This window comes from Diospyros lotus, chromosome 7, assembly GCF_014633365.1.
Source record: "Diospyros lotus cultivar Yz01 chromosome 7, ASM1463336v1, whole genome shotgun sequence".
Classification (NCBI taxonomy): Eukaryota; Viridiplantae; Streptophyta; class Magnoliopsida; order Ericales; family Ebenaceae; genus Diospyros; species Diospyros lotus.
In genome coordinates, this window is record NC_068344.1 from 11,293,982 (window position 1) to 11,309,640 (window position 15,659).

Consider the following 15,659-nt stretch of genomic DNA (forward strand, 5'->3'; position numbering starts at 1 on the left):
CAAAGATTGCGCAAGCACAAGTTGGATAAACAATTTGAGAAATTTTTGGAGGTGTTCAAGAGGCTACATATCAATATCCCATTTGCTGAAGCTCTGTCTCAAATGCCCAGCTATGCAAAATTTATGAAGGAGATTCTATCAAACAAGAGGAAGCTTGAGGAGCATGAAACCGTGATGCTAACAGAGGAGTGTAGTGCCATTTTACAAAATAAATTGCCACCAAAGTTGAAAGACCCAGGGAGTTTCACCATCCCGTGCACCATTGGCAGCTTATATTTTGAACGATCCTTATGTGATTTGGGTGCTAGCATTAATTTGATGCCATTCTCTATCTTTCAAAAGCTTGGTTTAGGTGAAGCAAAACCTACAAGGGTGTCATTGCAGCTAGCGGATCGGTCCGTGAAACATCCACGTGGAATTGTTGAAGATATCTTGGTAAAAGTGGACAAGTTTATATTTCCAGCAGATTTCATTATTTTGGATATGGCTGAAGATAGGGATATTCCCCTTATTTTGGGGCGACCTTTTCTAGCTACTGGACGAGCTCTTATTGATGTGCAAAAAGGACAACTCATGTTAAGGCTGAATGATGAGCAAATCACTTTTAATGTGTTTAAAGCACTGAAATTTCCTACGGCTTCAGATTCTTGTTTTCAGATTGATACTTTGGACAAAGAGATAGAAAATACATTCACTTTGAATCAACCATCAGATCCTTGGGAAGCATGTGTGATGCACTCACAAGTTGAAGATACCGACTCGGCTACGATTGAAGAATGTGTCAAATATTTGCAAAGATCTGAACTTATTCAAAAGGGAAAGCAGTACAAGGCATTGGGCACGGGACCTCCACGACCTTTACCTTCCATTCAACAAGCTCCGAAATTAGAGCTAAAGCAGCTGCCATCCCATCTTCGGTATGCCTATTTGGGTGAGTCCTCTACTCTTCCAGTTATCATTGCTAAGTCCATTAACCAAGAAGAAGAGGAAAAGTTACTCCGGGTGCTTCGGGAACATAAATCAGCTCTTGGATGGACTATAGCTGATATAAAAGGTATTAGCCCATCTCTTTGCATGCACAAGATATTAATGGAAGACACTTACAAGCCGGTAGTACAACATCAGCGACGGCTAAATCCTCATCTACAAGAAGTGGTTAGAGCTGAAGTACTGAAGTTACTAGATGCTGGAATTATCTATTCTATCTCAGATAGTGCTTGGGTTAGTCCGGTTCAAGTGGTGCCTAAGAAGGGAGGTATTACAGTGGAAAAGAACGAAAATAATGAGCTCATTCCAGTTCGACCTATTACCGGATGGCGGGTTTGCATCGACTATCGTAAGTTGAATGATGCAACACGAAAAGATCATTTTCCCCTACCATTCATTGATCAAATGTTGGAGCGCTTAGCAGGTCATTCCCACTATTGTTTCCTTGATGGCTATTCGGGATACAATCAAATTCCAATAGCTCCAGAAGACCAAGAGAAGACAACGTTCACTTGTCCATATGGTACATTCGCCTACCGACGGATGCCTTTTGGTTTGTGCAATGCCCCTGCCACTTTTCAGCGGTGTATGATGTCAATCTTCTCTGATATGGTAGAAAGATTTATTGAAGTGTTCATGGATGATTTTTCGGTCTTTGGTTCTTCATATGACGAATGCTTAAAAAACTTGACACTTGTTTTGAAGCGTTGTGAAGAAACAAACTTGGTGCTCAATTGGGAGAAATGTCACTTCATGGTCCAAGAGGGAATTGTATTGGGACACCGAATTTCAGTTAGGGGTATTGAAGTTGACAAGGCAAAAATTCAAGTGATTGAGAAGCTTCCTCCGCCCACATCCGTCAAGGGTATCCGCAGTTTTTTGGGACATGCCGGTTTTTATAGACGATTTATTAAGGATTTCTCCAAGATTACAAAACCTTTATGCAACTTGTTGGAGAAGGATGTAAAATTTACATTTTCTGAGGAGTGCCTAAAATCATTTACCACTCTAAAGGAAAAGTTAATTTCTGCACCTATTATTGTGGCACCAGATTGGAACATGCCGTTCGAATTAATGTGTGATGCTAGTGACTATGCAGTTGGGGCAGTGTTGGGACAACGAAGGGACAAGGTCGTACATGTGATTTACTATGCAAGTCGGACTCTCAATGATGCCCAAATGAACTATGCCACAACAGAAAAAGAGCTACTAGCGGTGGTCTTTGCTTTCGAAAAATTTCGATCATACCTCATTGGTTCAAAGGTGATTGTTTATACTGATCATGCCGCACTGAAATATTTATTTTCAAAAAAAGAGGCAAAACCAAGGCTAATCCGCTGGGTCCTACTTCTCCAAGAGTTTGATTTGGAAATTCGAGATAAGAGAGGATGTGAGAATGTGGTAGCCGACCACCTCTCAAGATTGGAGCAACAAAATCAATCCGAAACAGGGGATATTAATGAAAAATTTCCAGATGAGCAGCTTCTAAGAGTGGAACGAGCAAGCAGCGAAACAGAGGTACCATGGTATGCCGACTATGTTAATTACCTTGCAAGTAACATTGTACCTATTATTTTTGTTTCATTTGTTTTGAGACATGATACTTCACATGAATAAACATTAAAACAAACTTTATGTCCTTTGTCACACAATTGACTTATGCTAAGCAAATTATGTTTAAGACCTTTGTAACGCTCCGCTCCCACTTACGGGTGCCACTCATGAACAATCATCTGCACTGCTCACATGCTTGGTCATTTGTGAAGGGCAGACTATGTTTCGACACGAAATGCCCTAAGTGGGAACCAGGTTTCGTCCTTCCCTTCCCTCAATCTTAGGATCGACCAGCAGATTTGGGCTTTAACCATACCATACTTGGCTAATTAATTTTCATTAAGCTTGCTCAATCATCATGATTATTATTTTAATTCTTCTTCTTTCCAAGAATTCCACCGAACTCCATATGTTTCAAAATTCCAACCACCCATTGGTTTTTCCAAAATTTGAGGAAAAATCCATAATTTTCATTTTCAAAAATTTGGTATTTATCTTCGAAAATGCCCAAAAAAAATCTTTTGATTTTAAAAATTCCTCTGGGGGCCAAAATCAATCAAGAAATGCCCTAAAAATCCCTATCTTTTTGAATTTTTTTTTAAAAAAAATTAGCCGGAAGGGCCTGCTGGCGCGCCCTTGCCCACGCGGCTAGCGCACCCTCGCCCGTGTGCCTGCTGCCTGCTTTGGCCCCCTACGAGCTACCTGGTGGCCCTGGCTACTGCCACCAGCCTTCCACCATTTTAACTTTTTTTTTTTTTTTTCCCTTGGGCTTTTTAACCCGAAATTTTCATAAATTAACTTAAATAAATAATCACCAAAAAACTTCACATTTCCAACAAAAATCATTTTTCCAACACCCAAAATAAACACCAAACATACATCCAAAATAAAATACACCCATGGTCTTAAGCTTTAACAAGCCATTACCAACCAAATAAATTACAACACATGCTTAGGCTTTAACAAGCCATAAAACTAACAAATATCCACCATTAGCTTCCCAACTTCAAGATTGCAACACTCATTTTTTCTCTTGGCATGAACGATCTACAAGGTGAGGGTGAAAACCTCATGGGCCATAAAGCTCAGTAAGGGTGCAATGCATGTAAATATGAGTATAAACAATATTATATATGCCAAATGCATGCAAATGAGGTTATGTCCTATCATCCTCACAATCCACCAAGATTTGAGGTATCAACCTACACCTCCCACAATACTAGTCCTCCATATGGCTATAGGTCCACTAGATTCACATCATACAAGTTTAACCACTACATGCAAATGCTACATAAAAATTTTATCAAACATATTTACCAGTTGTAAGGCCATCTCCACATGGGGCCATACCTTACCTTAACACCATTTTGAAGTCTTCAAGAATCATTTTATCTCCTTGCACCTCTTCTCCCTAAGTGATCCTTGAATAATCAAGATCCTATATTCAACAAAAAGATTAAAAGAATGAAAAACTAGCCTTAAAATGGATAATAGGCACACTTTCTTACCTTTCTTTCTTTTATTTTTTTTCTTCTCTTTCCTTTCTTCTTCAAGGCTCTTCAAATGGAAAAAATTTGAGACAAAGGCTCTCATTCCCTTTTTATATTTCTCTTGTCTTGATATCTCAAATTTAAGACTTTATCTTAGCCCTTGATTTCCCTTTGCTTTTAGAGAAGAAATCTCAACCATACAAGAAAGCACAATCCAAGTGCTTTGCTAGGATTTAATCCTAGCCTTTAATTTAATTTGGAGATAAAATCTCCACCACTCATCCTCTTTCTCTTGAAATTTCTAAACCCATTTGGCAATCCATGCTAACTTAGAACCTTTAATTCCATCCCTTGGATCTCTTCCAAATTTTCAAGACCAAATCTCCATCCTTGGATCATCTTGGTTTTCCACTCCAAAATTAGGCATTTTCCTCATTTATTTAATTTAACTAATTTCACCCCATCACATGAGTGATCACTTGAGAGACATATATCATTTATTTCCTATTTAATTTAATGGGATCATTTTTCATCATTAATGCTCGATCATTTTTCATTTCTTTTTGGATTTTCTTTTAATTCACCACAATCATGCCTCTCATTAAATGCAAGAATGACCATTTATCATTTTTTTTTGCATTTATTTAATTCTCTTTTATCTTTGACCACACATTGCCATGTGTCACTCTAAGACACCATATTTGGCTTCTAAGATTTAATCTAAGCCATCCATGTGACATCACCACATTAATTCACCAATTTAGGGAAAAATCAATTATTTCCTCACATAATTGAATATTCACTATTTTTCATAATTTAATTCCCTTATGAAATTTCACTCCAAATTACTAAAAATGCCCTTTGTGAATTATTAATCTCATTTATCTCCACATAAATACAAAAATGGGAAATTAATTCACTTCCATACTTAATTCCACCTAGGAATTATTTTCAATTTACCAAATTACCCTTTATTGGACTTCACTATTCGAATTACCAAAATGCCCCTCTCATATAGCACCATTATTTTCAACGATCCTTCACTTTTTCAAGGGCATTTTTGGAAGTTTCTCACTTCCTTTCTCATTCTCTTAACACCAGCAACATGGGGTGTTACAACCTTCTACTAAGACAACATTTTATAATACAAAATTTGAAAAGAAAATTGAGCCAATGCCAAGAATCTTACCTTTTGAGTTGTCACCATATACAACATTACCTCTTTGCTTGTTGGTGATGTTGTTGAATAGGCGCTTATCCCCAGTCAAGTGTTTGGAGCATCCACTATCTAGAAACAACTTGCTCCTCATAACATTAGTGGCTAGAGAAACTTGCCACAAAAACAATCAAGTTGCTTCCTTTAGTACCCAAACCACTTTGGTCCATTCATGTAAGTATAGAGCTCTTCCTTAAGAACCCAAATTTGCTTAAACCTATATGGATTGTTTCTTATGAAACATTTATTAATTGAATGACCATGCCTACCACAATAATGGCATGTAGTCCTATTTCTTGAAAATTTTGGTTTATGAAATGATTTCTTAGGCTTTTGATAAGACGTTTTCACAAAAGCAGCTTTATTTTACTTAACTTGGAATGGATCAAAACCTATTCCTTGCTTATTTTCAAAATTCTTTTGAGCTCCTAAAATTATTTTTAACGCCTTTTTACCTTCAATAAGATTTTCTAGAGATTCCTTTAAATCCAAATTTTGTTTAGAAATATTTTCTTTTTCATCAATCAAAACCTTTTTCTCATTAATCCAAGATTCTTTTTATTAATTTAATGAAATCACTTCTTCATTTAGAGATTTTAATTTCTTCTTTAGAACATTATTTTTCAAACTAACTTTTTCAAATTCACTTATAACATCATTAAATGCATCATGTAATTCATCAAGAGTAAAATTTGTAATTGCAAGAGTAGAGTGGGAGTTTACCTCTTTTTCTATTTTGACCATGAGGCATAGATTGACCACTTCTACATCTTGGGATTCATCACTTGAAGAGAAGTCATTCTCACTCCATGTGGCTAAGGCTTTATTCTTTCCTTTCCTAGCCTTATTCTTCAACAAAGGACAATTTGTCCTTACATGACCTAACTTCTTGCACTCAAAACATCGAACTTGGTTAGAAGTATCTTCTTTTTGTTCTTTTTCTTTCTTAAAATTCCTTCTTTGATTAAATCTATCTTTTTTCATAAATCTACTAAATCTCCTAGCAAACATAGCAAAATCCTCAGCTTCATTATCTTGAGAATTTTGATATTCTTTCTCTACTTTAAATGATACATTTTTATTTTTCTTTGACTGATCTACATAATCACTTTTCATCATGATTTCATGAGTCATTAATAATCCTAATAGATTATCAAAGGATAAGGTATCTAGATCTTTAGCTTCGATTCTGGATGTAACTTTAGGATCCCAAACCTTAGGAACACTTCTTAGAACTCTAGACCGGTGATAATATCATTAAACCTAGTGAACATCTCCTTTATAGATTCATTTTATTTTATGAAAAACAACTTATAATCACAAATAAGTAATTTTTTTTTGTTTCTTTTACTTGCTTGGTACCTTCATGAGTTACCTCTAGTTTATCCCAAATTTCTTTTACCATTTTGCATGTTGAGACTCTATTGAACTTCTCAGGGTAAAGAACACAAAATAAGGGATTCATGGCTCTTGCATTTGCTTCCATATTCCCCTTGTCAACTTTTGTCCATTCCTTCATTTTCTCCATGTTGGATTGCTTTATCTCCTTCTTAACAGATTGCAAAAGATTAAAATCATGCATGAGAAAACAAGTCATATTTTTCTTCCAATAATTATAGTTAGAACCATGAAAGAAAGGGGGATGGGTAATGCTTTGATTGTCGGATTGAGATGAACTAGCAAAATGTTCCATGAATGGATCTTTTACCCTAGGTTGTTAGACCTTTGAAAAGAATTGTATAGAAATGGCACCACAACCCAAGAAGGGGGTGAATTGGGTTATGTAAAAAATTTGATTGAACATAACATCCTTTTCACTAAAAAATAAGATTTTAATGCAAATGAGTGTAAATGAGGATTGTTTTGCACAAAGGATAAAATCAAGAAGAAAAGCAATGGAGGGACGCAACGATATATAGTGGTTCGGCTAAACTAAGTGTAATTTACTCCCTTATCTCCTCACTAAGGGTTTTGAAACGATTTACTATATCTTTTTACTTGATCTCAAGTAGGCCCTCTAGTCCCCAAGACTAGGAATTATAATCCTCTTACTTAGATAAGTAAGCCCTTTAGCAATAAGGTAGGAAATATAACATTCCATAATTGATGTAGACCCTTTAACAATCTTGCTAGAAAATGTAAGAGATATACAGAAAATAGATTTTAAGAGATGAAGCTCTTAGTTACAAGATCTCTCAAAATAAGCACAAGACTTGAAAACAAATAATACAAAAATGAATACAAAGCCTTTGAGAGAAAAAAAGAATGAAACAATTGAGCACTTGTAAGTTTGTAGTAGAGTCACTTGGATCTATTGAATGATTCGCAAGACCTCTATTTATAATGCTTGGCGAGGGATTTCAAAAATATGCCCATTGGTGGTAGATAGTCGCAATTGATGACTTGACGAACTAATCGTTGGAAGACTTTGCAATAACAAACAATCGACAAATGCAAAGAATCGATTGATAACTTAGTTCAAAAATTCAAACATAGGTTGATAGTTTAAACAAAATGGTCAACACTTAGTGATGTAAGGATTTTGTCGGTCAACAATTTATGAGAAATGATCGACACTTATAATGTAAAAAGGCAAACTACCAATAGCATGCTTTCTGCTAGTCGACAACCAAGGAAAACGATCGATAGCTAGAACCATAACAGCTAGAATGGTCAACAGTTTAATAGAGTCTGTCGATAATTTGGACCAAAACACCAAAATAGTCGATAGGTCCCTAGAACTAGTTGATAGCTGGGACTTTTGCCTTTGAAATTTTTTTTTCTCCATTTTAACAAACGATTTAAAGCCAATTTTTGAAAATCATTTAGGAGATTCATTTAACTCATAATACTTGTTTTTGCAAATCTCTATTTAAGATGTGAATAAAAACATAGTTCATTTGATTTGATTCTCATTTTAACAAAGAATTATTGAAATTGATGTTTATTTGAAAAACATAAACTTAACTTATGGAATAAAACAATTTTTTTATCATCAAAACCAGACACAAGAGTAAAATATTAGGCATTAATATCACTTTCAAGTCCCTTTTTTTGCAAACTCTTCCTTCAACAAAGCAACCTCATCTTCAAGTGTTTCAATAAAAAGAATCCTTATTTTTTGCATATTGGAAGTAATTCTCTTTCTCTTGCTTGGTAGCTTCTAAAGCCTCCAATTTCACTATAGTTGTTGATTATAGTAGAATGATTTGTTGTTTGAGAGAATCTATTCTTTTATCTCTCTTTACATGTAACGACCCACTCCCACTTACGAGTGCCACTCATGAATAATTAACCAGATTACTGTAACGACCCACTCTTACTTTGGGGGGGCGCTACTTGTGAATAATCAAACCGGATTACTCACACACAACACCAACTAATGAAGAGAGAGACTATGTTTCAACAGGAAATGCTCTAGGTAGGCACTAGGTTTCATCCCTCCCTTCACTCCACTCGAGGAATCGGTCCCAAACACAGACAAAGAAACACAACAGAATTGGACCCGAAACTCGAGTGAGCTTCAGCTTTCTTTAGCTCGCCACACAGCGAGCCAAAGGTGACCCAAGCACAAAACTAGCACGTCAAACATCCACTGAGTTCTGGGGATTTATGGGAACATACCTTTCTGATCCTTACTTGATCCGAAACATGGCTCCACCAACTAAAGCCATATACATCAAACCATCTCAAAATCACTTTTCACACTATGGTGATTACAACAACTAGATACATTTAGCGCACAACAACATTTACATTCAATCACATGAATACATATGAGAGATAATACAATTAAAAAACTTAGGCAATAATGCTAGTTGCCACTTTAACCTCCCAACATCATCACTACTGTCATTCAGACTTGCAACATCTACAACATGAGGTAAAACCTCATGAGTCATAAAGACCCAGTAAGGGTGCAATTCATATGTAAATGAAGCATGAGAGAGCATGTAATGCAGAAATGCAATGCAAAATGGGTAGTCTTCCATGCCCTCATAATCTTCATAGGTTAAGGCATCAAGCAACCATTTCCACAACACTAGTCCTCCATATGACCATAGGTATACTAGAACTCATATCATGCAAGAATTAACCACTACATGAAACTCATAAGGAAAATCATTTACAAATGCATGCAAGACCACCACCCTTGGGTCATCCTTTACTTGGCTTGAAGCCTCATTTCTGCCTCGACATGAACTTCAGCTTGAAACTCAACTCTTCAAGGACTATCGCTTCCTCGGTAGAATCTAGATGCCACACACAAAACCCAACAACTGAAATTAAACCAGGGTCTATGTTTTTGCCATTCACCGTAAAAACACACTCATCAACCACTACCAAACAACCCCAACCAAGGGTCTAATCCAACCATCAATTCACATTACACCATCTTCACATAATGCAATAACTCAAAAAGAAATTATTAATTTACCTTTACTCATTTTGGAGGAGAAATTCCAAAAAATGCCCATACCGGCGCTGCCTCCTTGGCCACAAATCTTGCACCAAAATCTCATTCTCGGGCCTTTAACACACTCCTGAAGCCCCAAAATAATTTCCAAATTTTTTTCAAAATTTTCTGAAATTTCTTACCATTTTTTCTCCAGTTTCCCCTTATTTATTTTCTTTTCTATATATTTTTTTCCTTTTTTTTTTCTTTTTCTTCCCTCATTCTTCCTCCTACTTCCCGCGCCTTCTTTTTCCTCTATTCCCTTGCGCGCACAACACCTGCGCCCACCACCGCCAGGCTCCACGACCTAGCTCCACCAGCCATCACTGCAGCTGCGGCTTGCCACCACCGGCCACACAATCGGAGATTCTATATCATCCAGGAAAGGCTAATGTAGTAGCCGATGCTTTGAGTCGGCGATGAGCTTCTATAGCTACGATGATGGTTCAAGAATGGAGGTTATTAGAACAGTTGAGTGTCTTATCTATTTCAACCCCAAAAGATAAACCAGTTGTGAGTTATGCTTATATGAGAGTACAACCCGAGTTATTTGAATTGCTCAAGACACAACAATCGAAAGATGTGAAGTTAGCACAAATTTTAGCAGATATCGAGAAATTTTCTCCTTTGGGATATACTCTACGGAGTGGTGGTATACTTTTATTTCAGGGACGTATTTGTATACCCGATGGTGGAAATCTTAAGCAAGAGATTTTGAATGAAGCATACAAGAGTCATTACACTATTCATCCAGGTGTTACGAAGATGTACCACGACCTTAAGCGACAGTATTGGTGGAGTGGTATGAAGAAAGATGTAGCCAGATATATTTCACAATGTTCAGTATGCCAACAAGTTAAAGCGGAACATCAGAAACCCGCAGGTTTATTACTTCCATTACCCATTCCGGAGTGGAAATGGGATAATATTGCTATGGATTTTGTGATGGGTTTACCCAGGACTACTAGAGGCTACGATGCTATATGGGTGATTGTTGATCGTTTAACTAAATCAGCCCATTTTCTTCCTATTAAGAAGACTTATTCATTAAATAGATTTGCGAAAATTTACATTGAGGAGATCGTGAAGTTAGACGGTGTTCCATCCAGCATTGTATCAGATCGAGATCCTTGTTTTACTTCTCATTTTTGGGGAGCTTTGCATGAGGCATTGGGATCTCAGTTGAAGTTCAGCACGACATTTCATCCGCAGACAGATGGCCAGTCAGAGAGGACTATTAGGACTCTTGAGGACATGTTGAGAGCTTGTGTTTTAGATTTCCAAGGTAGTTGGGATGAGCATTTACCTTTGGTGGAATTTGCTTACAATAATAGTTTCCATTCAAGTATTGGAATGTCACCATATGAGGCTTTGTATGGGCGACCATGTCGATCGCCGATATGTTGGGAAGAGATTGGAGATAGGGCTTTATTAGGTCCTGAAATTGTTGAACAGACGACAGAAAAGATCCGAGTGATCAAAGCAAGAATGAAAACAGCACAAGACAGACAGAAGAGCTATGCAGACAAGCGACGACGAGACCTCGAGTTTGAGGTAGGCGACCATGTTTGGTTGAGAGTCATGCCTATTAAAGGTGTGCGAAGATTTGGCGTAACAGGAAAGCTTAGTCCCCGTTACGTTGGTCCATTTGAGATTTTGAGACGGATAGGGACTTTGGCATATGAGTTAGTTTTGCCACCTCAGTTGTCCCATGTCCACAATGTGTTCCATGTTTCAATGTTGAGGAAGTATGTGCCAGATCCTCAGCATGTGATCGATTTTCAAACTCTTGAAGTTCAAGAAGACGTATCTTATGAAGAGATGCCTATCAGTATATTAGAGAGAAAAGAGAAAACTTTGAGGAATCGATCAATTCCTCTTGTGAAAGTACAATGACAGCATCACTCGGCAGAAGAGGCGACGTGGGAGCTAGAAGAAGAGATGAGGCGTCTTCACCCCTCATTGTTCGAGTAATCAGTTACGAATTTGGAGGACCAAATTCTTTTAAGGAGGGGAGAAATTGTAACGACCCATTAGAGGGTTTAGATTTTATTTAGAAATTATTGAATTTCTTAATTAGTTTTGTTTGGAGGATTTTTGTCAATTAATTGTTAATATGGCAATCTAGAGACTTTAGTTGAGAAAATAGCTTTTAAATAGCATTTAATTATTGTGAAGAATAAATGCAAGGACATGTTGGTCATTTAAGGATTTGATATTAGCATTTAATTATTAAATAGAATTATTGTGATTAAGGGATTGAAGAATCCATCCGTGAGACGATTGGGTTAGAAGACTCCTAGTTATAATAGGAGAATGAGTTATGGCATTAGGGCTTCTTAGATCAGTGTATATATAGTTTCATAAGTCATATGTTCTTCACGCCGCAAGAACAGAGAGCCAAGAAGCAATCAGTGAGTTCAAGTTTTGCATAGGAGGCTCTCGTGAGATCATTAAGTCGATTAAGAAGATCATAAGGCAAGTATCCTTCCCCTGTAATCCTTTCTTACAGGTCTTGATTTAGTTTGATATCAGATTTCCAGAATTGAATCAATTCCAGTGCATGTATATATATATATATATGTGCGTTACAGTGAGTACCAGCCAGTTCATGCATGTTCCTTGCAACGTTTACATTAGTTATGATCAATAATTCATCCCTCAAGTTGTTTATATATCAATTAGGATTGTTCTCCCAAGATTTCTTTTGGAATGGTGTAGTGAAACTAAGTTTTGATTCAAGTTATGATCTCTGTCATCGTAAGCTTTATATCTGATAAGATTCCAGTCATTCGAATAAGTCTTGTGTCATTCGAATGAGTTTCAAAGCATCCGAATAAGTTTCAGTGTTATCGTAATGTTTTTCCCTTATAATGTATCAGTCATTCGAATGAGTGCCTTGTCATTCGAATGAGTCCTGAGATATCGTATCATTCGTATGAATTTTTGAGGTTTTTAGACTGTCATTCGAATGAGCCTTGTTGTCATTCGAATGAGCCCTTGAAGATGTGAGTAAGTTGTTGCTTTGTATAGCTTAGCATTCGAATGAGCCTTCTTGTCATTCGAATGATCTTCAAATTGATTCGAATAAAGTTACTGTTGCAATCGAATGAGTCGAGTTTTGCCAGTTTAAATGTTGGAAATTTTCAAAATTCATTCGAATGAATTTGAGAGTCATTCGAATGAGTCCCAGATCAGATCCGAATAGCCTTTGAATATCATCTATCATTCGAATGAGCCTTCTGTCATTCGAATGAGTCTCTGTCATTCGAATGAGTTTTTTGCCATTCGAATGAGCTTGCTGAAATCCTTTTCTTTCATTCAAATGGCTGCCTTTTCATTCAAATTGCTTCCTTAGACTTTCTCAATCATCCAAATAGTATCAAATGGCATCCAAATAGCTTCCAATAAATTCTTGATTTAAGTTTTAAATTTAATATGAATATTCAATTATTCAAATATTGAATTTTTATGCCAAGATATCATAAAATCCAATATGCCATGCCTGTACTTAGAAATTTCAGAATATTTGAATCTCAATATTTTTAGTAAAAATCATATACCATGTTTACCAGTTCATTATGACATGGTCAGCATTATTTTGTGAGATTATGTGCATACACATTGTATGAGCATTGAGCATGACTTATGTGGAGCACTACATATCGTGTGCTAGCATTTATATGAGCATTGCATTATGCGCACCAGGCGGCTTGTCCGCGGGGATCCCACTAGTATCAGTACAATTATATCTCAGTTATGAGTTGCTCGCCTGATGTCGACCAGGGAGCTAGGGCCATATTGCCCAAAGTATGTGCTTACAATTTTTATGTTTGCAGGACTCAGATCAGTCAGGTATGTGTTACAGTTATGTGGGCCTATGGGCCAAAGTTGCATACCTGCATTTAGTTTACAGCTTATGTTCATTACATCTTATAAATGCCATCCAGTGATTATTATATCTCTCAGTACAAGTTCAGTAAGTATTTTTATTAGTATCGATACTCTTCAATTCAGCTTTAGTTATTCTTTACAGTTTATTACTTGCTGAGCTTTGTAGCTCACCTTGTACTCTTCACCATTCCAGGTCCTAGTGGGGGAGTACCAGATGTGGGGCCTAGCAACAGTGTCTAGTAGTGTGTGTACGTGGAGTGACTGCTACGCTACCCTGCACATTTATTTATCAAAACTACAACTAAATTCATCAGACGTCAATCCTTTTATTAAAGCAGGTGTAGGGCGATTATACTCGCTAGTGTGCGAGTGTGCGTGTAGTACAATTTTAAATTTATATTTCGGTAAGTCCGAGTCGGTTCACAGGGAGATTATTTATGGTTGAAAGTAAAAATCATAAAATATTTGAGTTTAGGAGGTAATTAAGATGATCTAAAGACAATAATTAAAGCTAAACTAATACTGAATTTAAGTAGCTTGGGTCAAGATAATTTCAGTGTCAAAACCAATTAATTCCCAATTTGATAGAAAAGGTCAGCAATATTCATCTTAATTAAGTTTTACAGCTCTGTTAGTAAATTTAGTTCAAGATAATGGTAATTCTTGTTTAAGCAATATCCATACATGGCATGGAAATTCTAAGTTAAGCAATTACCATAAATTGAACTATATTCCATAGACAGAATTTATAGATATAGATTAATCATTTAGGCTTGGGTATGAAAACGTTTCCAAATCTAGCAATCTCCATACGTGGCATGAAAATTCTAAGTTAGGCTTATGCTCCAATCCAAACTTAAAGATACAACGCACACTGCTCAAATTAAATCAGATTAATATTACATATTTTAAGCGCAGCTTTCTTTGGGAATCATTGGCGTTGGACACTGTCCTTGTCTTAACCCAAGAATGGATTTAGCTACTCATCTTCATTTTAAAATAAATTGGCAGGAATTTAAATAATGAGAATTAAAAGACAGTATTTAAAAGACTATTTTTTAACCGACCATATAGGCGGTATATAATGAAAAGACAATAATTAAAAGACTATTTTTTAACCGACCATATAGGCGGTATGTAATTGAAAGACAATAATTGAAAGACTATTTTGAACCGACCATATAGGCGGTATGTAATTGAAAGACAATAATTGAAAGACTATTTTGAACCGACCATATAAGCGGTATATAATAAAAAGACAATATGAATAACATAATACAACTATATGGAAACAACGGTTAAAGATTTAAGAGAAAAATTCTAAGAACAAAACTATATAGAAACTAAAGTTGAAAATTTAAGAGAGAAATCTAAAGATCACAATTATACATTCATTATAAGAAAATCCAATCCTTACAAATGCACCATAAGTGCTCTATTTATAGGCTAGAAAATGTAATGAAAACTATTCAATTATATAATTTAATAATACAAAATATCTAATTAATGATGTAAGCGATGATGTAATTCCAACTCATGATGTAAGCGATGATGTCCAACTCATGATGTAAGCGATGATGTCACTCTAACCCATGATGTAAGCGATGATGTCACTCCAACCCATGATGTAAGCGATGATGTCATCAATTTGTGAGACTTGGGCTTTTCATATTTTTGGGCTTGGGCCTTGCTTGTGTTGGGCTTGGGCTTGAACCTTCCTTGTGTTGGGCTTGGGCTTGAACCTTCCTTGTGTTGGGCTTGGGCTTGGGCCTTCCTTGTGTTGGGCTTGGGCTTGGGCCTTACTTGTGTTGGGCTTGGGCCTGGGCTTTCCATATTTTTATATTATTATATTATTATATATATTATATTTATTTTTTTATATTTTATATATTTTATATATATTTTTATATTAATATTTTAAACATACACAAAATCACAAAATGCATAATAATATTCAATTTAAACTATTTTAAGATCAAAATAAGGGTGAAATTATAATAAAATTTTTACAAAATTGATCACTAATCATGGAGCCGCTCAAGACCAAAGATGTATGGGAGTT

At 36.1% G+C, this 15,659-nt stretch overlaps 1 protein-coding gene across 1 annotated transcript in view; it reads left to right on the forward strand.

Moving 5' to 3' along the window:
- LOC127805843 (uncharacterized) overlaps positions 1 to 15,659 on the forward strand; it is a 91,731-nt gene that overhangs the window by 10,283 nt on the left and 65,789 nt on the right. The window contains exon 4 of the mRNA XM_052342646.1: positions 1,433 to 2,143. Coding sequence (XP_052198606.1) covers positions 1,433 to 2,143 — 711 coding nt within the window. The remainder of the gene's footprint in view (positions 1 to 1,432; positions 2,144 to 15,659) is intronic.